Raw genomic sequence first — 26,925 nt, 5'->3', positions numbered from 1 at the left:
CAGCCACGATGAAAGAGCGCCATGTTTTGTACTATCATCCAGTTTCATTCCCTTAGGCTGTCGTCTCGGTTTTACCTCTAGGAATCTAGAAAGAAACTCACTTGGTCATTCTATGATCGTCTGCCTGACTTCGAATGCTGTCCAGCTCCATCCCATTTTCACTGTCGTGGTAATTACGTCTTCCATTCGTCTTTTTGCTGACCATTGCAACACAAATTTCACCACTGCTCTTAGATCAGCCCTCGGATTCGAATGGTTTTCCGAATGGTACTCATTGCTTCATTGCCATGAATTAATAGTCTTAACACGTCAACCCTGTAAACTTTTCCTTTGAAGAACAATGGAAGCTTAGTTTTCAAAAAACCTGTTTAATTTATCAAAAGTACTGCAGGTAATTTATACTATTTGCTTGACTTTATCTGGTTTTTTACTGTTATTATAAATAATCTTAATGTCTGCTTAGAAATTTGTTCTGTGACGATTTTTCCCTTAGGTGCTGAAGTTTATTTATTTTTAACTAGTCTAATTCCACAGAACCAAATTGATGAGCAAATCTCAAAGGTCATGAAACGTGTCAGTACATGATATTACAACATAAAAGTAATAGTCGATAAAGCAAAATGTTTATGAACCCAAAAAAAGACAAGCCATAAGTTTATGTAAACGTTACAAACAATATTACACAGGAATTAGTTTAATTTTTCAAGGAACTCCTCAACAAAATAAAAGGAGTAACTCATGAGGAAACTCTTCAGTTTCGGTTTGAAAGCGAGTAGATTACTGCTAAGATTTTTGAATTCTTGTGGCAGCTCATTAAAAATCGATGCAGCAGTATACTGCACACCTTTCTGCGCAACAGTCAAGGAAGTGCGATCCAAATGCAGATTGGATTTCTGCCTAGTACTAACTGAATGAAAACTGCTAATTCTTGGGAATAAGCTGATAGTGTTAAGAAGAGCTGACAGTAAAGAATATATATATTGAGAGGTCAATGTCAGTATACCAGACTAATGAACTGGTGTCGACAAGATGTTCCCGAAGTTACGCCACTTATTGCCCGCACCGCCCGTTTCTGAGCCAAAACTATCCTTTGAAAATGGGAAGAGTTACTCCAAAATATAATATCATACTTCTTAAGCGAATTGAAATAAACAAACTAAACTAATTTTCGTGTGGAACGATCACCTAGCTTTTCTATGTAGTTTTTAATTACGTATAATATTTGTTTGAGTACAAAAACATTTTAGTGTTAAAATTTGTGCATCGTGCTCTGAAAGATCATTCACCCTTTTACTAAAAGAATGCCCATCAAGTAATGAAGAACGAATAAAAATATGGTCTATGGCTGTGCTACTGTTTCGCTGCACCCCGGTGGGGAAAAAAAAAACACAATCACATAATATGAATTTAGGATATCTTCCAACTTAATTTTTCTAGCATAATCACACACAAAATTAACATTGAAGTAAAGTTATCTACACGAATAATGAAGGAAGGAAGACCAGGTTTAACATTCCGTGAATGTACAGGTCATTAGAGCGAGCAGAAGTTTTGACAAGAAAATGATGCGGAAGGAAATCGTCCATGTCTTTACAGAGGAGCTATTCCGGCGTTTGGCGTACGAGGTTTAGATTAATGGTGGAAACTTAAAATTCAGATGGACGAACGGGGATTTGAATCGGCCTCCTGGCTAATACAAATCCGCTGCGTTGGCACTGCTTTATTTCACTCAATTTGCGCCAAGAGGGGAACAAAATGCCATCATCAGAAATGTAATCGGTTCAGGTAAGTTTCCATATATTTATTCCTTCTTTCTCCCTTTTCAGTGCTTGCTCTAACAATGTTATCAATAGTTTTGGTGATGGGTAACCTTCTCTCTGGATCTTCTTTCAGTTACGAATTTTCCACCACCCAGACGAAGTCAAATGCAAACTGCAAAGTGAGAATGTGGAACGTACGATGTAAAAAACTCGTGTAAAGTCTTACGTTACCGGAAATTTTAGTTTCTATACGTTCTCATGCTACGTTTCATTTGAAGCATATGTCGTAAAATTTGATTACTAATCAGTTCCTACGGCGAACTTGAAATTTCCCTATTTTTACTTTGAACGGATGATGCGGGCGCGCCGATACGAAGCTTCGAGGAATATGAAATACTGCGTTATTATTGCCCCGAAATAATATGCTAAATTTTATCGCGTCCAAGAACATACTACCAAACTATGTGGAACAGTTGATTTTAAGTCAGGCCGAGCTGAAGTTTCCACGAAGTGAGTAACGAGTCGACAAGATCAACTAAGTCTGTGATGAAGACATCCAGATCAGCCGCATGGAATGGCCGCGCGGTTAGAGGCGCCATGTCACTGATTGCGCTGCCACTCCCGTCGGAGGTTCGAGTCCTCCCTCGGGCATGGATGTGTGTGTTGTTCTTAGTATAAGTTGGTTTAAATAGTGTGTAAGTCTAGGGACCGATGACCTCAGCAGTTTGGTCCCTTAGGAATTCACGTACATTTGAATATCCAGATCCTTGCACCAGTCTGTCATGAATGACCACCGTAAACAATCTATGCATTTACATCAAAGTGACCACAGTCAAAAAAGGTGAAACTAATCTGTACATTTACATCATCTTATTCCACAGCAAAAGAAACATCAGTATTTTTATTCACATGTGCATTATCAGTGATACTGACAGTCGGTACAGTGCAGCATGCTGGTCGGTTAAATTTTAAATTTAATTTCCTGAGTGTTACTTAAAAACATTGAAATAGTATAACATATTCCCATTGAGAAGGTTGAGCTAAAGCTTCAAACACTGCTTCAAAATCAAAATCATCGCGAAGACTCCATCAAGAGACTATGGATTATCTTTTGTGAAGCCACAGTGCAACAGTATGACGAGAGATGATGACACACTGTGTGAACCCAGAAACGAAAAGAGGGAAGTGTGCTATTGGCATTTCTCGGTCAGCCTTAGCGACATTTTTCGACAAGAATCTGGCATGTCCTTTAATAACAATACCGCAGTGGGAGTATTTTTTTGTAGTTATCGTTTGCAGCTTATAATTTATACAGTGAAGGCAACCTGGAACGTGGATGAAGCATTAGTGACGGGTAGTCAGTTGGTTGCTAAAAGTTGCTTACGAAGGATGAGCTACCAGTCGGTATTATCATAGTCTGGCAAATCGTAATAAATACATCATTGTAACATATTTGTAAGAGCGTATTTAACTGGAATAAATGGTTATAGCTGCTTCATAAATTGCACTGAATTCTTCAATGTCTGTCCTACGTGGTCTGTTTACTGCTTTTGAGTCGGACATAGTGCCGCTTTAGATCGTTACTGCAGGTGCAATTTTTGTACATAAGCTTTCTCCTGTATACACTTACGATACGGATGGTCTGCAAATGGACATGGATGTCCGAAACCAGTCATAATAACGAAATAAAAAAAGATATATCTTCATGCAACTTATGACGGAGCTACAAAGATTTATTTATGTTAGAAAAAAAGTTGCAGACTTGTTTTTCTCCTGCAGCATGGTAAAAGTTCGAAAGAGTGTTAATTACTGCTTTAACATAGATATTAAGGTAAAAAAATTAAAACAGGCAAAAGATTGTTTTAAACACCACAGTCCTTTACTACGAACGGTCTTGCTGGAGGCGATATGTCGTTGCCTTCCTCTGACCTTTGAACTGACATATTCATCCAGCTGAAGTGGGCCCTACAGCTTCAGGTGGATTCCGACCCCCGGTCCAACTCGGCATTTTTCATATGAACAAACTCAGAGACGTGAAAGAAATGTCAAGTAACAGATTGAAATCCTAGGAGACAGAAAATGAGACATTTGGATATGTGATCTGGATCTCCACTGAGTCCACGAGCTTTATCAACACAGATGTTCAAAGATCTTTGTATCAACGGCTGTGCCGTTTGTTGTATTTATTTATACGTAACAAGGTATTACTCGCTCTGACAGGTGAGTCACAACTGACTTTCGTTGTTAAGTAATGAGAGTTACTTGTGAGTCTTAAGCACCACTAGCAGTTACTATCGCCAAGTGATGTTATATGTAAAATGGAGAATCTTATACGTCTGACAATGCAGTTTTGCAGCTCACATATTGTTGACTGTGTTTAATGGCGTAATATATTTAAGGTACGTAATACAACATGGACATCATAGACATCTTACATGCATGTTAATATGCGAAGTAATGATCCGTGATTTCTTTGTTTGCATAATTCCATAATGGGATCATGTCTTGCCGAAACACACTGTGCTTCTAAAATAAATAAATTACACATCTGGGAAACCAGTGTGTGTCAGAATTTCTCTAAAGATAAGAGAATGTAGAGGCTACATTATCGATCAATCTACTGCATATTCTTGGATTATCGATGACTGTCTCACGGGAAGTGAAAACTTATTCTTCGAGAAGAAGTGACATTACTGTACCTCAATAGATTTTTCCCAATCTTGAAGCACTCATAATTACTTCTTTGGATATCATGATTTCATATTGTCCGCAAGATAATTAGATCTTTCAGTTGAGAGGGTCAGATACTTTTGTGTTGCCAATTCCTTTCACAGCATCGAACTTCCCGATCTGTGACTACGACAAGAAGTGGATGAAAAATTCTGAGCTGAATTCATTATGAAAGAAAATATAATGAACAAGTATTTCCTGTAACAAAGCCGGTTGATGAAATCGACCAGCGAAGGCTGCAAGGCCCCGGCTGGCCTGGAGACGCATCTTGCCTCGGAGTCCGTAATCGAGGGCGCGGAAATTAAAAGAAGGCGAGGGGAAAAGTTTCAGACCCTTTTTCGCCACCAGGTAATTAACGGAATTTTAATTACTCTTTCTGGAATCTAATAAATAGGGCCAGAGTGCAGCGGACGTCTGCGGTGGCTTCGGCGGGGTGAGAGGGGGAAACGTGGTGGGGAGCGCGCGTCTCGGGGTCGTCGGTGCTCAACTGGGGGGAGGGGGCAGCAATCGCGGAGGAAGAGCACGGCAAAGCGAGCGCGAAACCATTATATGCGTCTTCTAGTGTATTATGACAATGATGAAAATCAGTTGCCACAGGTGCAATACCTATTTATGCTGTACGGTCGTTGGGTTCACGTGCGGTACACACAACGATTAAGTTTTTTGGACTATATTTTCGACAAATGTAAACATCCACTATTATACCTGAAGGGAGAGGTGATACCACTACACTTGTCATACTGGAATTATTTGGTAGGGAATTAAGTTATAGACTGAAATAACAAATCACGTAGCCAGATATTCTAACAAGAGCTAAAATGAAAAAGAGTTATGGAGAAGTGGGAATCTGAATAAGAATTGTCGAGCAAACAGCATTGTTTGATGAAAATTCCTGCCAGATTAAAACTGTGTGCCTGACCAAGACTCGAACTCCGAACCTCGAGTTTCAGTCTCGGTCCGGCACACGGTTTTGATCTGCCAGGAAGTTTCATATCGGCGCACACTCCGCTGCAGAGTGAAAATTTCGTTCTGGAAGCATTGTTTGTTAATTATTATCATAATTGTGTCTTGAACAACGTGACAGAGTACTGAAATAAAAATAAAAGCTTTAGTACTCACAACCTTTATATGTAGTTAGGGTGAGTCACGCATGTAGCAAATCACGGATTAGAGATACGATGTTTCTAAACGTGAATACCATTAAATGAAAACTTTTTATAGATAAGTTCATTATTAACAAAAATTATATATCTTTCTGTTGCTCCCAATAATACGTCTGCAGGGACAAGCCTACGCGGAAATATATCCGCCTGGAATGTTCGAACGAACCCTCGCTAAAACACGCTTGTGCTAGGTGATCATTAATGAATCTCTTTTATAGACTGTAAACGTCCTGCCCTTTTGACGTGGTATAAAGCTAAAAGCGCTTCTCTACCAAATGGATGGCATACCATACGTTTTTCAGTTAGGATCTGAAGGGCATTAGCTTTATCCTCGGTCGACGAGAAATGTTTACTATTTTCAAGCTTCCTGAATATCAGACATATTCCGCTTGAACTTCAAAGAATGTATAAATGTACTATAAATAGATGTAAAGCATAGGTTACGGAGGGACAGTTGTCTCATTTTGAACCAGAAGATACAAAATCTGAATATACTTTAAGTACACAGCTTGCCTGCAGGGTGCTTTTGCTAAACGGAGACCAACTGCTGGAACCGATCCGTGTAAGAATAAAGGACAAAAAGGTAATGTGGACATACGGTCGGAAATGCGTTCCGCTGATGAAGATAAGAAACTTTTGCCAGTGTAGGTTTCAATGACTGCAAACACACGTGAGAGCACACGATGCAAGTGTTTTACGCCTACTAATGATTTAGCTCCACACTGAAGAACGCAGAGAGCTGGGGCTCCATCATAGAGTAGCGTTATTACGCTTCATACCGCCAAAGACACCTCTTTCAGCAGGGGAGCAAGGTCACCCAAGGAAGTGCAGATAAGCTTCGCTTTTAGAAGGATGACTGGACGTCAGTTATGTGACTTCTCACATATTTTCTGATGGTTTGCTGCCATTGTTCAATGGAGAGTCTCCGTAGCCCAGACGTACGTGTTGCGAAGACTGACGACACCATGGTTCACCTGTGAATAGGATATGTTACAGTTATCACAACACCGTGGTGGCCTGTGTGACAAAGCAGTGTCAAAACCGTCGCCACGGAGAGAAGTCCATAGTATGTATTGTATATGATTCGGACAGCTCCAGTTGTTAAGGAAGAGTATTGCAACTGTTCATCTGGCCTACTCCGTTCTGGCAAGCCACCTGTCTTGTTCTGATACCGAGGGCACTGCCGAAGATCTTTTGTCTTCATCTACAAGTAGGTTTATCTCTCTTGGAACGTATTTCTGACCATACGTCCATATGACATTATTTTGCTCCTTTCGCTCTCAGAAACCATTTCCTGCTGTCGATAACCATTTATCAAAATCATCGTGTATAGTGGCAACTGAAAAGTTGTCATATATCCCGCTGATCTGACGCCTTACCCATCACTCTGTCGGAATACGTTTCCACGTCTGACGCCACACTTCGCTGTCCCTGACGTACCCAGAAAGAGTTCTTACGGGGCAGCCGCAACTGTACAAGTCCATTTTGAAAAATAATGAAACCGCACAACAGTTGTTAATTCATAACATTTTATCGTGGGCAGAATGAAAGTTCGTCGATTAAGCATTCTTTCTGCGGTTTCTTCATTTTTGGAAACTCATGTATCCGTTTATAATTTCAGAACACTACAGCTGTTATTACATTCCAGTGCTTTTAATGGATTCAGCAGTTCTCCGTAGGTGAGCGGCCAGCAGGTGAGGCCAACAGGGAGACACTTGGATGACAGAAGTAGTGATTCTAAGGTCGGGATAGCTCACAGTGGTGTGTGCTATACGTCCCTTCATAAAAAGATAAAGCTGATCTCAGCCTGGAGATTGTTTTGAACCCCAAGGTGTTGTACTAGGCACGGTATCATATTGCCGTCCGCCGACTTTCTGAGTTATCCAGCTAGTTGTAATCGACAAACACAGAAAACATAGAAAACAGAAGGCCGTGGTACACTGCATTTTTCACATTAACAAAGATTGCAAGAGATGAAAGATGTGACCAACGAGAGATAAAAACCTGAGAACTAACAGGTGATCGAATCCGAGACCTTTGGATTCATATGTGGCACTTAGTCTTTAAACCTTCGAGCAACTCCAATGGGTCCTCCGACTAAATTGACGTGGCCCAGAACCAATTCCTCTTTTGTGCCAGCAGTGCGGTGTGGCCGCGTGGTTTGAGGTGCCATGTCACGGATTGGACGGCCGTTCCCGCCAGAGGTTCGAGTCCTCCCTCGGGCATGGGTACTTGTCTTGTTCTCAGAGTAAGTTAAAGTTAGTTTAAGTAGTCTGGGGACCGATGATCTCAGCAGATTGGACCCTTAGCAGTTCACACACATTTGAACATTTTTTTGTGCCAAACTTTTCATCTCAGAATAGCATTTCCAGCTGATGTCCTCATTTATTTGACATAGTCCAACCTCAGTCCTTACCATCTAAGGCTCTCTCTAGTACTAAGGAACTGCTTCCTGATATCGTAGCACATGCTCTAACGTCCTGTCCCTTCTTCATTTTTAATTTGTTTTCTTCGCCGCTTCTGCGGAGAACCATTCCTTATCAGCTCTCCTAATTTTCAAAATTCTTCTGTAGCACCGCATGCCAAACAGTTCGATTCTCTTCTTTAATTTGTCCGGGTCCGCTGCTGATTACCATGTAATGCAGTGCTTCGAACGTATCTCAATTAATATGACAACGAAAGGGAGGAAGAAAGGTCATTGCTTGATACACGTACACTTCTTGTGGCCAGGAATGTCCTCTTTGCCTGTACTAATCCGCTTCTTACGTCGTCCTTGCTTCATGCGTCACTTGCTACTTTGCTTCCAAACTAGAAAAACTCCTTAACTTCGTCTAATTCATGGGCGCCAATTTTGAAATTAAGTTTAACGTTGATTCCATTTCTGCTGTCTTCACTACTTTAGTCTTTCTTCTATTTACCCTCAGGCCATATTCTGTACTGATAAACTATGCGTTCCATTCAACAGATCATGCAATACTACTTCACTTCATTCAGCAAATTCATCAGCAAATCTCGTCACTGGTATCAGGACCCTGATAGTGGAGTTGCTTTAAGTTAATAAAGCACATGGGGGAATGGTGACTCGGTTCATTCTATTTAGACAAAGTGGCTAGCTACCAATTCAGTACAGGTTTAAAGTTCGGCGACGAACACAAACTTCTGTCTGATTGCGGTTATGTAAAGAATTAGCACTACAAAACACTGGAAATCTGAGAGTAAAGAGCAAGCTCGTTGTACTGCTATAAGATATGCACGAGGTTTCAGACGCCAAGCAGTCCAACCTCACAGTTTAGGCCGTCAACAGGAGTACAGTCACGCCGCCACGCGGGATTAGCCAAGCGATCTAGGGCGCTGCAGTCATGGACTGTGTGGCTGGTCCCGGCGAAGGTTCGAGTCCTCCCTCGGGCAAGGGTGTGTATGTGTGTGTGTGTGTGTGTGTGTGTGTGTGTGTGTGTGTGTGTGTGTGTGTGTGTGTGTGTGTTTGTCCTTACGATAATTTAGGTTAATTAGTGTGTAAGCTTAGGGACGATTACCTTAGCAGTTGAGTCCCATAAGATTTCACACACATTTGAACAGTCACGCCCTATATGCTATAGAACAAAAACAATACTGGCTTGGTGTCACTGTGCGGGCAGTTTTATCCCACTCCGGAACCACCGGGTCACGCGACATGATGTGACGTGTCGTTGTAGTTAGACCTCTACTTGTTGGTGCGTTTATGTGGAGTCACTGGTTGTGGGAGCCAATATATATAGTGTCGCTCTCTGAGTCGCTTGCTGCAGTATTCTGGTTGTCCAAATGTAGATTTTTCTGGTGCCCTCCCCATACCATTTTAAGCATGCACTTGAATAGATATGTTTAAATAGGCCATAACCGATTTCTATCTTCAACCTCGTCCAGCTCGAATGTGTTGCTCCATCCGTAACGACCTCGCCGGCGGCAGAACATTAAGCTCATCTTCCTCGCTTCGTTCTTACAACATACCCCGGGAAAAGGATGGTTGGTCTCAAGTGATAGGCGCCCTCACGGCTATAGCACAGTTGAGATCTTTCACAAGCAAGCCCTCGAGTGCAATGTCGCAAAATGCTAAGGACGTTCACGGCATTCACGCTCCACAAATTGTGCACCATGCAGCTATAATACTAGCTGTTAACGGCAAGAGGAGGCGGGAATGGAGGTATTCAATGGTGAGCAGCTTGAGGCTACATAGCGTAGCTGAGCTGTTTACTGACAAGTAACTCACAACACTAATACATTTCTAGTGGTGCTGACACAAGGCAGAGCAGTAGCAACAATAAACAAAAATTGCATTATATCCACAACAACGTTTACCGAAGTTCACGTTTCATCACAAAGGAACCCAAGGAATTTCGCACAGTGAGAACGTAGTGGCAGATGAAATATTGGCGTGTTTGCAAGATGAGTCACTAGAATGTGTGGTGTCGTATATGCTCGACTGTGCGGACGATGAAGACGAGGAGCAGAGAGATAACGATACTTGCTTAGCAAGTGAAAATAATATTCAAACAGGAATCGAGCCGTGTAGTTCATCATCCTTGTCTCCAGTGAAACGTAGTAAATAACAGTAGTTCTCAAGGAGCGGGTATTCAAAATAATTATGTACATGGAAAATCATCGCAGCGTAGTAAAAGAAACAATTATGAAAAGAATGAGATTTTCACTCTGCAGCGGAGTGTGCGCTGATATGACACAGGAAGGAAGTTTCAATTATGAAAAGATTTCGAATAACAACGCAGAATTATGACCGTGTAGTGCATATGAAAAACTACGGATATTCAAACGAGGACAAGGTGCAGTTGTCACAAAACTGATGTTTTCGTTTTTCAGGGATGGTTGGTACAATTTACACGATGTGCGTCATAATAGCCAATTACGCTATGCACATTAAAATTGAACGTGACACAGATTACAGTGATTTGAGCGGCCCGAAAATTTGTAGCTGAGGTAAACAAACTTATCCTACCATTCAGCAAGGAATTCGTTCTCAACTCCGCTCAATCGGGATTCGAAGAGAAACTGCTTATGAAAGGAAACCTGAAAATTACGGGTACCAAGAGAGTTGTATCGAGATCAACTATCATCGGTGGCTCAACTCATTCGTAAACGATTACGCCGATTGTTAATCTGGATGGTAAATTGGCTGCAAAGTTATTTATTCTGCTGCACCAGAAGCTGGAGTTACTCTTCCCTCTACGATTCTTTCTCATGTGTGTGACCCTACAAGGCAGTAAGGAATATTTACGTCATAGCAAGTAAGAGTGCGAAAATTGACTTAAACTACAACTATGGCATAAGTACTGCTTTTGGCTAGTAGCTGATCAAAATAACTTGCGTTTGCTTGATTACTGGCATGCGTTTAATAATCGTACTCCTTTAGAGCAAACTATCACTCCTGAAAAGTTTGTGACATTTTAGTTCATACCACACGGAACCACTGGACAAATTCAGCCTCTGGATGATTTTTTCGTGCTTATAAAACATGTTATCGGACTCTCTGCAGCTACTCCTTAAAGGACAGCCAGTTTCACGACAAGCTCCCCTGCAGATTGTTTCGCATTCGGTAGCATGCCATTACATTTCATCAGTACTCATCAACCCATGACACCATTATGATTGTACATGCCTTCTTTAGAAGTGGATACGTAGCTGAACGTCCTGCACAGATGTCCATTTGGGAAAGTGTAATACCTACGAAGAAGGTAGATCTCTGCTCCTCCTACACTCGTTTTCTGTCACCCTCCTAATGCACTTGATGCGTCATTAGCAGCGAATAATCTATTGTCATAGTTGCCAACACAACACTTTCAAATGAGCCTTACTAAAGACTAAACCTGCGACTTCGCGTTCAACGGGCTCCTAGTGAGACATGTCAGTCTGACAGCCGGCTAATAAAGTTTGTAGCGAAGCAGAGGCCAGTAGGCTTCGATGCGCAGCACTCGCCGTGCTCGGGAAGGCCTCGGTCAATCACGCTAAATGTTGCAGTCCGGCGGGCGACAAACATCTCGCAGGGCAACAAGCAGCTGCGCTCTGATTGTCACCGTGGCCACGGTGGGCCTCGCCGACACACTATACTGTGTGAGTGCGTGAGTGTCTGCTCCAGCGCACGCTGCACGACCTCAGGCCTCTCCTAAAGGTTTAGCACAAGTCACGCTATGTACTTACTTACGATAACACACGGCCGACATGTGGTGCGCCACCGTAGCACACAACAACAAGGACACAAAACGGACACGGGGGAAACCTCGTGGCTCATTTAAGTACTGGCCCGGATCGCGACTCGAGCCAGGGAACTTTTTCTGTTGCGGGGAAATGCTCAACAGACGGAGCTATCCAGGCACTATCCACGACCCATCATCACAGCTTTACCGACAACACAGAGCGGGAACATATGTATTATACTGGGTTAAATTAATCACCGCAATTAAACTATAGAGTGAGCAGGCGACGAGATGGCATGAAAAATGAATCGGAAAACACGACAGCGGTCTACTAGAGGGAATAGGGTGGACCATGTTCTGTACTCAACAATGTGACGCTTCTAAATCACGCAACCAGAAAGCATTCCGTAAAGAGATATCCTGCGAAACAGAGCTCGTCCTCTTTGTCCAGATATCCAGAAAGCCATATGGAAAGATGCTTAGGCTGATGCCCTCTTTCTTGACTTTTGGATGGCGGTAATCTTTCACACGATTAGAACGGAAAGATACCCTAACATGCGGTAGAATGCTGCGTACCCTCTCCATGTATAGTGGTTTGCAGAGAAGGGGTGTACATCAATGCACGGTTAGAGGAAATCGCAATGATAACTACTACTTTCTAGGAAAAATAAATTTAAATCCTTCCCTTCAACGTCTCTCCTCTCAGTTCAGCAGTTGGAAACACTTAGCATAATTCTTCATTACAGACGAGCTCCCCGTGGTCTTCCCCTAGCGGATTCTCGGAGCCGACGCCGGCTTGCTACGCGGGCTTGCCGCGCTGCCAGGGACCGCCGCTCTCGGGGCCAAACGAGCGTGGGGCTGGTGTGTGGCTGCGCGCCATTACCGCCATCCAAGCCACGGCGCTTCGTGGCGGGTTGGCCACCCGGGGCGCCGCTGCCAGAGGCGCACTAATGAAATCTTCGCGCCGGCGGCCATTGCTGAAAACAATATCCGCCTCCCTGGCGAAATTCAGTTTTGGTCTCGAAAATGGGCCCTCCTGCGCGCGCTGCCCCTAAAACTAATCTGCCCTGGGCTGTGCGGCGCGCTGCCACCGGGGAGTAAACAGGATATGCGGCCGGCCAGGAGCGTTCTTAGCCGCCGTCGCTGGGCTGGACGGGACACGTGCTGGGAAGTGGACCGGACAACTTCCTGCGAAGTCTTCTACAACGTGTGCAGAAGCTACTGGCCGAAGCAGTGGGGATAAGAATACGTCCACACTTTCATGCGTGTATATAACAATTATTCATTACATTTCCGTGCCAGACGAACTAAACACGCACGTCGGGAATATTACGTAAATTTGTGACTGAAAAGATCGTAACAAATAGAACACAGCATGGCAATTCTTAATACACAAATCTTTGGGTATGCCCCAAGGGAGTGTTAAGGGATCATTATAGTATTGAATATATACGTAAATGGCCAGATGGGTAACATCAGAAACTCTGTATCTCTGCTAGTGGATGGTCCTGTACCGTACAGGACGTCACAGAAGGAACGGTTAATATTCAGGGATGTGAGAGCAACGATCATTCGAAGCAAAAACGTCTAATAACAATGGTCTCTAAAATCCATACCTTAAGAGCTACGGGGGCTCGTTCAGTAGATGAACATGTGCTCATAGCTCTTAATGTATGCGCTTTAGAGTCATGTCTACCGGAGTTTCTTTCTTGTTTTGGTCCACGCTACTAACCTCTGAGGATACGAAAAGCAAAGAACTTGCACTAGAAGAGATTTGTTGCACCTTATCTAAGATGAAAAAGTACTCATAGTTCATAAAGTATGCATTTTACAACCCTAGTTTACCAAACTGTTTTGGTTGGAATCATCGTGTCATATCCATGGATACTGATTGCATGTCCCGTTGCCCTGTAGGTACTTTCTTTGTCGATTCTGCATAGAATCTCATCGTTCCATATCTTATTAGTTCACCTGATTTTCAACACTCTTCCGTAGCACCACAATTCAAACGCTTCGACTCTCTTGCTTTCCTTTTTTCCCGGCAGTCCATGTTTCACTACCATGCAATGCTGTGTTCCAGAAGTATGTTGTCAAAAAATTTTTCGTCAGAAATGCTCTTTTCGCCTGTGCTGATCTCATGTTTATGTCTGGATTTTCCGTCAAGTGTTTTTTGCCTCCAGGGTTGCAAAATTCCCTCGTCTACTTCGAGGTGACCAATTTTTATGTTAAGTTTACCTCATTACGGCAACTCTACATTTCTTTCGTCGTTCTACGGTTTACTCGAAAACCATAATGTGTGTCCATTAGACTGTTCATTCCACTCAACAGGCCCTACAATTCTTCCTCATTTTCACTGAGTATAGAAATGTTGTCGACGAATATTGTCATACTTCCGTCCTAAATTTTAATCCTACTCCTGATTCCGTCATTGTTTCTTCGATATGTAGATTATGTTATAGATATCATATACTTTCTAATCTGAGCACTTCGTTCTTCGTCTCTCTTTTCCCATAGCTTACTGTTATTTTTCTGAGAATTTTTACGTTGTCGAACGCTCTTTCCGTGTCGACAAATCCTATGAACGTTTCTTGATTTTCTCAAGTCTTGCTTTCATTATCAAAAGTGAAATATCATTTTTATTTCATTACCTAATGTCCTACATTTCTGTATTTCTGAATTTCTCTGAATTTTTTGTATATCCTTTTTTCCTCGATGACTTGAGTATTTTTTCTGAAAGCCTTTCTTCGCAGTCTTTCCTTCTACGTATGTTTGTCTGTGCAGCTTCTGTAATTGCCTTACGATTCCTCTTCAATTGAATTGCGTTCTATAGTAGTTTTATCGCAGAACCTGTAGCCCCAAAGAACTTCAGACGCATCTCACCATTCGTCATTACTTTGCACGTTGATTATTCCAGATGGGCATCTTAAACTTGAGCCTTCTTTTCATCGAACACCAAGTAATGGAGTACGCAGGCTACATGGGCTACGGTCAGTTGGAGAAGTTGGTATTCGAGAGGAAATCGTGGAGGACCCTATCAAAGTAGTCGTATGACTGTGACCACAAAATATCATCGCAAGTTCAGCATTTGTTATTACACGTAGATTCAGTTACCATATATCTTATCTGTTTTCTCACAATCCATTATTTACTTTTGTACAGTGCTGCACTCTACTTATTATGAAAGATGTCAGCGGTAACGCTTATACAGAAATGAAGAAGACGACAGAAAGAGTTTGTAGATATTCTGCAGCCACTGAGTCTCGATCTTGGTATTAAAAGGAAACAAGGACTCCATTCTATTGAAACCATTTCAATTGATAATGTAATAACATAAAAGGATGGTCTAGAAATGAGAAATGCATTTCCCATATCAGACTGCTCATTTACTGCTTTGTTTGAGACAAAACTGTCAACAGAATGGCAGGAGATAGGGAGAAAAATAAGAAATATGGATCTGTTAAGTCAAGCAAACCGTTAAAGATGTAACAAAATTTATGAATAAATGCCTCCATGCAGCATCCGAAGTAGAGAAATGAGTTAGCTGATGGGAATAGCGCGAAGACACTCAGGAAAATTAAGTATTGTCAAGGTCATATGGAAGAGGGAGAAGGCATCGACAAGGTGTTTCAGCAGAGCGGTAAAAACTTTCAGACAGATTACGCCTAGGCTATGGAAAATCACTTAGCAATGCATAGTCGCAAACGCTTTCCTGGAACGTTAGTGACGACACAAAACACAAGAAAGTATGGAAACGAACAGGGATAGAAAACATGTTTATCATACTTAGCAGGGCAGAAACGAAGAAATAAGAACAAAAACTGGCCAACGATCGTCATCAAAGAAGGTGGTCGAAATAACGATCCATGACGCAGGCCTCACATCTCCGGCGCATGGACTTCCATGCAACGACTGCAATGGACACAGGATCACCGAGGGTGGACCGTGATGTATAGAAACGTATCACCTATTCCTATTAATGACGTTGCTTGTAACAACAGATCGATGCCAGTGTATGCGTACACCGTTATCCATGGGAACATTTTCTCGTAACAGGCACCTGGCGACAGACGCAGACAATACTATACGTTTACTTGGGCTTAGATGGGACCTGTGGTGGTAACAGAAGGCACCATGCCAGCTCTGGACTGCTTTTATTATAGAGGATCACCTGCATCCCTTCACGCTTGTTGCCCTCCCCGACGCCAATGGCATCTTCCAGTAGGATGATTGCCGGTATCAAAAGGCCAAAATGGGGCTTCAGTGGTTTGAGGGGCATGGCAGTGAATTTAGCACGCCATTCAGCCTGATCTGACCATGATAGAACACATCTGGGGTTCTACTGGGTGCCAACTACAAGCGCTCAAACCATCGCCAATTAATTGACGAGAACTGCGTATTCTTTGCGTAGACATCTGGTACCACACATCTCCGGAAACCTACCATGGACTTGTCGAATCTATGCCACACAGTCACTGTTTTATTTCGTTCTATAGCTGGACTGACATATTACTAATCAGGTGGTCATAATGCTTTGGCTAATCAGTGGAAGTATTAGTAGTATCCAATTCTTAATCCACTTCCACTCAGACTCTGCACAGGTTCATCATACTTCTCCGCTACGACGATCCAGATAGCACTCTACAGTTTCTTTCTGGATGCAGGTTTGTTTTGCTCAGAATTCCTACACACCATATTATTCCTCACTCTTTTCACTATAAAATCGTATTTTTCAACATAACCGCCGTTCAATGCGACGGGCTTACGTCACCTTACTGGGAGATCCTGTATGTCCACATATCGAAGTCGGAGCGAACGCCTTGCTGCATCAATAACCTCTTCTAAGTACTGCATCCAACGAAATGCATCCTACGTTGGGCCAAATAGTTGGAAATCGAAGGTGCGAGATTCGAGCTGTGTGGCGGACGAGGAAGAACAGTCCAATTAAGTTTTGTAAGGTCGTATCGGGTGCGCAGACTTGTGTGGCGCCTTGCGCTGTCATGGAAAAGGAGAAGTTCATTTGCATTCTTGTGGCGACGAACACACTCAAGTCGTATCTTCAGTTCCCTGACAGTAGGACAGTACACTTCAGAGATGATTGCTGCACCATGAGTAAGGGCACCAAATGGAAAAACCCCTTCAGCCCTTCAGTGTCCCGGGGTGTCATGGGTTGCTGTTTTGCTTCCGGTTCGAGATGATGAATCGTCACACTCACCCTCCTAAAGCTCAAGTATTTCCGCACAGATGGTCCTTCGTCGCTCTTCATGGTCTCCTGTTTCGCGATGAAGAACCCAGCGGGAACGCGACTTTCAATAGTCCAGCTGGTGGACAAGTGTGTAAGCACTACCAACAGAGACGTCCAGTTGAGCAGCAAGGTGTTTAATAGTGAGCCATCGATGAATTCGAACGAGAGTGTCCGCACGTTCCAAAATTGCGGAGTCACAGCAGTGTGCGGCTTGCTGGCACGCTGGTGACCGGAAAGGTTTGAGCGACCTTGTTGCGATGATGGCAGAGGCCTCTTCCAACCACTCACCACACTTTTACGTGTTTTCTGGCACGACTCCGTAGATAATCTGCAAGCGCTTATGAATATCTGGGATGCTCTGATTCTCCACCAAAAGAAACTCAATGGATATTCTTTATGGACGCCATTTTGAAGGTTACGTATAGCGCCACACCGAACAGAACTTAATTAAACTACAGGGGCTGAAGCGGGAATGTTCCACGATGGCCGACAACACATTCCACATTTTTTCAATCGAAATTGTCCGAGAAAAAAGTGTTGCATAACTCGTAGAAGAGTGGTAGGATATCGATCTGGTACCACTAGAGAGAACTGTCTGGTGCGCCAGCTGGAGGGAGGGCGTGCCTACAGCCAGACGGCCCGTCAATCAGCGGCTGGTCATGGCACCGCCAGCTGCTACTGCTACCAGTGTCCTGCCGCGCGTCATACGTCACAGCGGGGCTGCTGTCACCTCGGCGCCACCCCCGCTGAGCGCCGTTACCGGGGCTACGCCGACGCACTCACCGGAGAACTAAGGCTACGATTCCTCTCTACTGTACTAATTTAGAACTACCGCTCTTCTTTTTCATTACTACAACCAACTGGATTCTATCTCAAGGACGGCGCAATTTCCCAGCAAATTTGGAGCAGGTGTTCCTCGTCGCCGCAACCTTAAAAGTTTAATTAAAAAAGAAGAGAGAAAAGAGCGGATCGAACTGCGGTACACTTTTTACTGCTTAGGAAAGACTGGACGCATTTCTATTACGAGGTACACGATTCCCAGAATGAATCTTCCGCTCTGCATGCGGAAACAAATTTAATTTACTGAGGTATTGAAGGAGTGTAGGTATATCAAGATTCGAATTTGTGCGCTTACAATTCTACTGTGCTTCGCAACTGAACTACAATGAGGAAATTACAGAGATCCTTAACTGACTTCTAATTGGAATGTGAGTCGTGTTCAGTTTACTCAGTTAGCATGAACAGTGTTTCGTTTAGGCAAGAACGTAGGAACTGTTCGTAGTTCAGGAGGTTTCAAGATTTCACCTTACAATACCATCATTGTTCAGCGTTTTCCTCCAGTGTGCACTCTATAAAAAGTTACTCCTGGAAGTGACTGAAGTTAATGCCTTCAACCATCCGACCGCGTGAATGTCGGGAAATACCTGATGTGTAAGGGAATAATAATATTTCTCAGTCAGCATAGATGGCACTGCTCGAATTATCGGATTCGAATCTGAAAATCCAGCATCCTGAAACCGGCAAACATCAGATTTGAAGGAAAAATCGACTAAAACATTCGCCTGTGAATCGTGTAAACTTTGTTTTGTGCGTCTTTTAACTGTTGTACTTTTAGGGTTTAAATGCAGAATTAGCGTTGGACGAGGACAGGAAACTTGTCTGTACACTTAATTCTGACTTCGTTAAAAAGCACGTTGTTTCATACGACGACAACACGTTGAACCTTTATCTTTTGTATAGTTTCCCTACCTTTCTTTGCTTCTACCTACATTTTAATGTCGTGTCCGGTACGTTTCACACTACTTCAGGAACGTTTCTTCCTGACCTTTTAATGTTTAAAAAGGCAATCTTTTCTTCTTCAAACACTTTTCGCTACCAGAATGAAATTTCTCGGTATTCATTGCCTCCAGATCACTTCTTAGTACATTTGACAGTTGGTAGTTTTAGTTTTAGGACGATTTTATCGCTTTGATGCGCTGTCGCGCCCATGAGTTACGTAGACCTTACGTTTCTAATGCATTTTTTTAAAATTTCCTTGGCTATAAAAGTGGTGGATCTGTTCTTCACCTCAGCCTCAGTGACAAAACACACGTTCAGCTAAAATACAAATATACAGACAATGAAATTTGTGCGGTTTACTGACAGATTACGCACACGGCTCTGTTTCCCCAGAACCTGTGTCGTACATTGTGATACGAAGGATATTCCGTCACAGAACTAAAAAATTAAGTACAACCCAGGCAAATTGTGAATGGACGAGATAACCCTTTATGAGAATTCTAGAACATGTTCTGAGTTCGTGTATAATAAACGCCCTAGAGACAGAAGAGCTCATGGCCACGAACCAGCACGGCTTTAGAAAGCAGCGCTCGTGTGAAACTCGGTTTGCCATTCTCTCGCATCATATACTGCGAACTGTGAATCAAGGGCAACAGGCAGATTTCATATTTCTAGATTTCCGAGAAGCAATAACACGGAACTCCAATACAAACTATTATCGAAGGTACGAGGTTGTTGAATAGGTTCCTAGATATGTGAGCGGCTCAAAGACTTCTTGAGTAATGAAACCCAGTATGTTGTCCTAGATGGCGAGTGTTCGTTGGAGGCAAAGGTATCGACAGAAGTGCCAAGGCAAAATGTTACTACCTCTGTTATTTTCTATATACTTAATGATGTGGCGCACAGGAAAGGCAACAATCTGCGCTTGTTTGTTGCTGATACTGTGGTGTACAGGAAGGTGTCGTAGATGAGTGACTGTAGGCTGATGCAAAATGACTTCTTGTCGGTGTGGTGAATAGCAGCTGGCTTTGAATGTAGAAAAACGTACGTTAATGTTGATAAGTAGCGAAAACAAACCCGTAATGTTAGGATGCAGCATTAGTAGTGTCCTGCTTAGCACAGAAACGTCGTTAAAATATCTGGCAGTAACGTTGCAAAGCAATATGAAACGGAATGAGCATGCGAGGATGGTGGTAAGGAAGTCGAGTGGACGACTTCCATTTATTGGGAGAATGTTCGGAAAGTGAGGTACATCTGTAAAGGAGACCAGATATAGAATATTATCTATTTTTGACTACTGCTCTAGTGTTTGGGATTCGCACCAAGCCGGAGTAAAGAAGACATTGAAGCTATTCAGAGGCGGACTGCTAGATTTGTTACCGGTACGTTCGAACAACGTAAATGCTTCGGGAACTCAAATCGGAATCCCTGGAGGGAAGACGACGTTATTTTCGAAGAGGAAATTTAGAGAACCGACATCTGAAGCTAACTGCATAACGATCCGACTACCACTAAGATACATTTCGTGGACGGATCATGAAGATAAAATACGAGAAATTTTAGCTCATCTAAAGGCATATGGATAGTCGTTTTTCCCTCTCTCTTTCTGCAAGTGGAACAGGAAAGTAAACAACTAGTAGCGCTACGAGGTACCCTTCGCTCCGCCGCCAAGCACCGTACTGTGGCTTGCGGTGTATGTACGAGTGTGTACATGTAGTCTACACTTACATAGGTCTATGAGCAGTTGAAGAAGAAGAAGAAGAAGAAGAATAAGAAGAAAAGGAAGAGGAAAGAATTTTCCATGTGTTTCTGTACTGTTTGTTCTTAATCCGAAATCCTCTCATTTCATTGTTTGATAATTAACATAAAAACATGACTTTTAAATTTTCAGTCAGTATCGTAAGTGACCTCGTGTTCGAAATTAATTAAATACGAGCAGTATTTGCTTTCCCTCTGGCAGTATTGTGGAGTTTGGTAGAGGGTACTACAGTTTAAAGATATTTGTATGTACTCGAACAGAAATATATAGTGTATTCTTAAGGTTTCAGGATATAAAACGAGTTCAAAATATTTGATCAACCGAAGATCAGCAACTGACGAATGTATTTATAGAATTAAAATCCGCTTCTTTTGTCAGCAATTCCTTGATTTATTTCACAACCTGTTTCGAAGCATAAAGCTTTGTCTCCAGGTGCCACCAAATAATTATTGGAACATAAACGCGTGGCGGACGGGCCAGTAAGTCATGGGGCAACACGTCAAAGAAACGCATGGTAGCATAGGACCAGCAGCCATAGCACCTGCCTGGACAATAAGACACGGGAGTGACTAGTGCAGACGGCTCAGAAGTCAACTGACCGCGATCAGACACCTCAAGATGAAACTTCATGCTTCGAAACCGGTCAAGGAACGAAATAAGGAATTACTGGCAACTGAAGTGGATTTTTATTCTATAAATGTAAAACGAGGCGGTGTATTCTTGAAATGCTGTGTCTTGATGGACTTGCTAGAGCTCTGCAGTAGATGTTTTCAACGCAGCACCTGTTCGTCGTGTTTAGGCGATAGTGACTTTTGAGATCACAGTAAATGTTAACTGTAGTGGAGAAATACGAACGAACGTGCTCCGTACAAATATCGTTTGCTCCCTGACTCGGAGAACAGGATACACGTTGGCAAGGCTGTGAAAACAGGCCATCAGGTGCGCTCTAGAAACTAAATGCACAATGTACAGTTTCTCTCGTTACTTCTTCGCCTTATAACTTTGTGATTTTGTTACAGCGAAAGCAGGTCTTCGCGCCTTTTCGAGACTGTACAAAATGTCTCACTTTATTAAATAATAACAAATTATAGAGAAGCAAAGTTAGAGCAATAAGGAAACGCACGTCGCATTTATAGGCTTAGAAAAAACCTTCGACGTGTAGACAGGAACATTTTGTGGAACATACTAAACATGTATGGATGTCCTTAGCACATGGTAAAGGTGATCCGAAGCCTATATACAGAGGTACAAAAATAAGAATAAGGACTAACCATGTTATATAGGAAGACATATCTACAAACCAAAGGATCCGGCAAGGGTGTAGCTTCTCACCCACGTTTTTCTATATATACATTGGTGGTACGACTGAACATGGAAACAACAAATTGATTCTGGCTTGAGATTATCACATTACATATTTTTTAATACAATGCCTTTGGGAGACGACCTTGCAGCTGCACAGGGTAGTGTAACTTTGCTACAAAAGTGTATCAAACTTAGCCAAACTTCTTAGGAATATGATATGAAAGTATCCATTCCAAAAATAAAAGTGATGGCAGACACAAAAACCAAATTTTACAAGCTAATGGCTGACACCCACATTGCTACTTGGAAGTGAAACTTTGGTAACTACTAAAAAGCGATCAAATATAATTCAGGTGTCAGAAACGAAGGGCTGCACAGAATTAGATAGACTAAGAAACGAAGACGTAAGAGCAGAGCTTTGGATATACACCGTGTGATCAAAAGTATCCGGACACCAAGCATTGTGCTTCCACCTACTGCCATGTACTCCACATCAGCGACCTCAGTAGTCATTACACATCGTGAGAGAGCAGAATTGGATGCTCCGCGGAACTCACGGACTTCGAACGTGATCAGGTGATTGGATGTCACTTGCGTCATACGTCTGTACGCGAGATTTCCACACTCCTAAACATCACTAAGTCCACTGTTTCCGATGTGATAGTGAAGTGGAAACGTGAAGGGACACGTACAGCACAAAAGCGTACAGGCCGACTTTGTCTGTTGACTGACAGGGACAGCCGACAGTTGAAGAGGGTGGTAGTGTGTAATAACCAGACATCTATCTATCAAGACCATCACCCAGGAATTCCAAACTGTATTAGGATCCGCTGCAAGTACTATGACAGTTCGGCGAGAGGTGAGAAAACGTAGATTTCATGGTCGAGCGGCTGCTCATAAGCCACACATCACGCCGGTAAATGCAAACGACGCTTCGCTTGGTGTAAGGAGCGTAAACATTGGTCGATTGAATATTGGAAAAACGTTGCTTTGAGTGTCGAATCACGGTACACAATGCGGCGATCCGATGGCAGGGTGTGGGTATGGCGAATGCCCGGAGAACATCATCTGTGTAGCGCCAACAGTAAATTTCGGAGGCGGTGGTGGAAGAGTTTGCACCCGTTGTTGTTTTGCGTGGCATTATCACAGGACAGGCCTTCATTGATGTTTTATGCACCTTCTTGCTTCCCACTGTTGAAGACCAATTCGGGGATGGCGATTGCTTCTTTCATCACGACCGAACAGCTGTTAATAATGCACGGCATGTGACGGTGTGGTATGAACTGGCCTGCACAGAGTCCTGACCTGAATCCTATAGAACATATTTAGGATGTTTTGGAACGACGACATCGATACCTCTCCTCAGTGCAGCACTCCGTGAAGAATGGGCTGCCATTCCACAAGAATCCTTCCAGCACTGATTTAACGTTTGCCTATTAGAGTGGAAGCTGTCATCAAGGCTAAGGGTGGGTCAAGACCATATTGAATTTCGGCATTACCGATGGTGAGCGCCACGAACTTGTAAGTCGTTTTCAGATTGGTGTCCGGATACTTTTGATGACATAGTGTGTAATATAAATGAGAAGGTCAATTCGAATGGACAAAACGGGGTCGAACATCTGCGAAGAATGTCACATTCAAGACTACGGAAACAAGTCCTACATTTCAGACAAATATGTACAATCTTCGGAGGAAGACGCGAGTGTTACGGAAATGCTTCAGGAACACGGGTGGGAGTCTCTAGAGGAAAGGAGGCGTTCTTTTCGTGAAGCGCTACTGAGGAAATTTAGAGAACCAGCATTTGAGGCTGACTGCAGTAAAATTTTACTACCGCCAACTTACATTTCGCGGAAAGACTACGAAGATAAGAGAGATTAGGGCTCGTACAGAGGCATATAGGCAGTCATTTTTCCCTCGTTCTGTTCGGGAGTGGAACAGGGAGAGAAGATGCTAGTTGCGGTACGAGGTACCCACCGCCACGCACCGTAAGGTGGATTGTGGAGTGTCTATGTAGATGTAGATTTAGATGTAGATGTAGAAGACGAAGCAAAAAGTGACTGGATAAGGTGGAACACGTCTATGGCCTATCCCATGATGACGAAGAAAACGGAGACTATAATGGCAGCGAATGCTGCTTTCTGTTCCTAGGACTGTCTTGTCATAACTGCTGTCCCCGTTCGCACACTCATCACCATCTAAAGATGAGAAGCAGATGATCCATCGAAAAATCGTTTATTTACAACAATATCCGACATAAACCCCAGAACCTCACTAAAAGGCCTAATTCACACTCGCACCACGTTACGTTCCCCACGAAGAAACCCAGAAATTACAATTTGCAATTTGTGAAGTAGGAATTCAGCAAGTGGTGCGAAACTGTACTAGTGTTGCCAGCGGAGCACTGCGGTAAATGCACCAGCACGTGGCAACGAGAGAGTAAAAAAAATGGGTGTAGTACTTTGAATAATTGGAGTGCCGAGCAGCGCCACTGCTGGAAGCAACTGCGGGACAGCCGATCAATTTAGGAAGCGGCGGTGGCGTCGGCGGCGAAGCGCGTCGGTGGGCGTCGCCGGGCCCGCGCTGTGCTACGCGACGTATTTCAAAGTATCGGGCGAGGGGGGCAGGGGGCCAAGAGGGGGCAGGGGGCGGCGCGCACGGCGGGTGATTTGTGCAAGTCGTGAGTGCCGGGCCGGCCGGCAGCGGGCCGCGCAGCGCCGCACATTTATCGTCATCAGCGGCGGCCGGCCGCCGGACTGATGGATGCGTCCCCAGGGGACGCGGCGGGGGCGGCGGGGGCGGCGGCCAGGTGGCTGCCTCGGCGTGGCGTGGGTGCGTCCTATTAGCCCCCACACACAGGGCTGCCTGCCTCTGGCCACAGGCGTAAAACAGCGCCATGTCTCAGGGAGTGAAATAAATGCTACGCATCTAGGGTTTCTCCACTCAGAATATAAAAGAGCGACACGCTTTCCAAACGCTAACGTTTCTTTGTATTTTGTATCGGGGGTGGGGTGGGGGGATGCAACAAATAACATACCGGGTAGCGGTGAAGATGTACGAGGGTTGGACTAAAACATGGAAACACCGAAAACAGAACACATTACCATGTCTAATACAGTATAGGATACCGGTTGGCATGCAAAGCGGCTTCCAGTCGTTTCCTGTAAAATAGTGGCAAGTTAACGATGACGGAGGTGGATGGCGATCAAACGTATTTCTCTGCAAAGTAGCCTGCTAAAGCTCAATAGTACTGAGGTCTGTGGCGGCCAAGGGAGACGCCGTAGTTCATCTTCCTGCCCGCAAAACTAGTCCTGAACGATACAAGCTTCGTGAACACGAGCCATGTCATCTTGGAACTCAGCATCACCAATGGGGGACAAACTTTGTGCCATGAGATGGATCTGCTGAGCCAGAATGGTCACATAATTTTTAACAATAATGCTACCTTGCAGAGTAACTGGGGGTCCATGGAATATCACAATTTGGCTATCCAAATCATAATCAACCCTCTCTCCGCACCCATCCTCTTCACTATTTCTCACTCCCATGACATAAACACCGCCAGAATTTGGAAAGAGTGTGAAGAAAGATCCTTTCGGCCAAATGTGGTGTGCGTACTGTAAGACCTTCGGTACACGCACCATCAGATTACTTGACATGTCGCTCTAACGAAGTAGGCGAGTGTCAGCAATCTGTCTCGTGGTCTTACCGTGGCGTGTTTATCTTCTGCCATTAGGTCAGATTATAGAAATGCCACTTGCACACTTAGAGTAGCAGCTTGACGGTGACCAACTTTAAACAGAATTTGATTAATTTTCACACACATTTATTAAAATAATAAAAATCATAGATATTACGTAACTTGATTCTGGATGCTGTTTACAATTGACAATCTGAAGTTCCTTTGGTCTTGGTACGTTAATCTTATTCTCACCTATCTCTGATACTTGACAAAGTGTCTATACATTTATGTTCATGGCTATGTACAGGAATGTGATAATCTTATTAGGCGCAGACTGAAATTTGACTTTAGACTGGTGCAGACAAATGCAGACTAATGCAGCCTGACTAATCGGAGGTCTGTACACTCGTTATAATACCTCGAGCGTTCAGGTATCACTGTGCGAGTGTGATCCGCGAGGAGAAAAGGTTCTACGTTAGCAGCAATCTCATTGGCTGCGTTACATATTAATACGCGGATCGGCGGAAGCAGAATTTGGTCCGTCTCTAAGACAGCGCCATCTCTTAGTGCGGAGACTGACGAGCGCTGCGCCTGCGCTGTTGTGCTTAGCGGGGCGCGCTCTATTGGGAAAGTTGTGTACGCGCTGACTACGCGGAACTATGTATACAACACCAAATGACTGCTGTATAGCCCAGGTTTTATGGCTTCGGAACCACGTTTTTTCTTATATGGGCGTTTCCATCACTGAAGAAATCACGACTGGATTTGGAATTCCAACTCGCTAGCAGGAATGACGACATACTGACGTTTGGGTCTGGCCAGCAGTCGCGCACGGCTAGCTAAAGCGATTGAGGCGATTGCTCGCATAGGGCAGAAAATGTGTCCGGTCCGGCACAAATTTTCATTTTTGTCGTTCCCTTATACAGGTGATGGCTGTTCGTATTCTCAATTGCGAATATGTTTTTTTCGGTGACCGTTTGTCACGACCACTCAGCACCACTCGTGTTGTGGCTTAGCGGATGATAATTTTCCGCTTCCCCAGTATGCGGCACAAGCCTTCAATACGGTGCCTCTTACCTGTGACATAGGCACTCGAAACTACATAGAGCACTGTTCTGACATCGACTGATACCTAATGAGATCATTGCACAGGTGTCGTCTGTGGTCAAATACAATAGTGCGACCTGCGGGTTTGGCTGTCATTTGCATTTATGTTCAACGATGCGTTTCTCGCGTGCCTCCATATTTCTGTCAAATCCCTGTATCTCGAACTAATGCCAGTTGCTATCCATTTAATACATTAGGCTGATAACGCAAGCGACTCCATCA

At 43.6% G+C, this 26,925-nt stretch overlaps 1 protein-coding gene across 1 annotated transcript in view; it reads right to left on the bottom strand.

The window, feature by feature from the left end:
• LOC126182190 (protein enabled homolog) overlaps positions 1-24,812 on the bottom strand; it is a 171,990-nt gene extending 147,178 nt beyond the window's left edge. The window contains exon 1 of the mRNA XM_049924833.1: positions 24,376-24,812. Within this exon, the coding sequence (XP_049780790.1) occupies positions 24,376-24,812 (437 nt within the window). The remainder of the gene's footprint in view (positions 1-24,375) is intronic.
• Positions 24,813-26,925: the final 2,113 nt, after the last annotated feature.

The sequence above is a fragment of the Schistocerca cancellata genome, chromosome 1 (assembly GCF_023864275.1).
Source record: "Schistocerca cancellata isolate TAMUIC-IGC-003103 chromosome 1, iqSchCanc2.1, whole genome shotgun sequence".
Lineage (NCBI taxonomy): Eukaryota > Metazoa > Arthropoda > Insecta > Orthoptera > Acrididae > Schistocerca > Schistocerca cancellata.
This window is presented reverse-complemented; position numbering and strand designations above follow the sequence as displayed.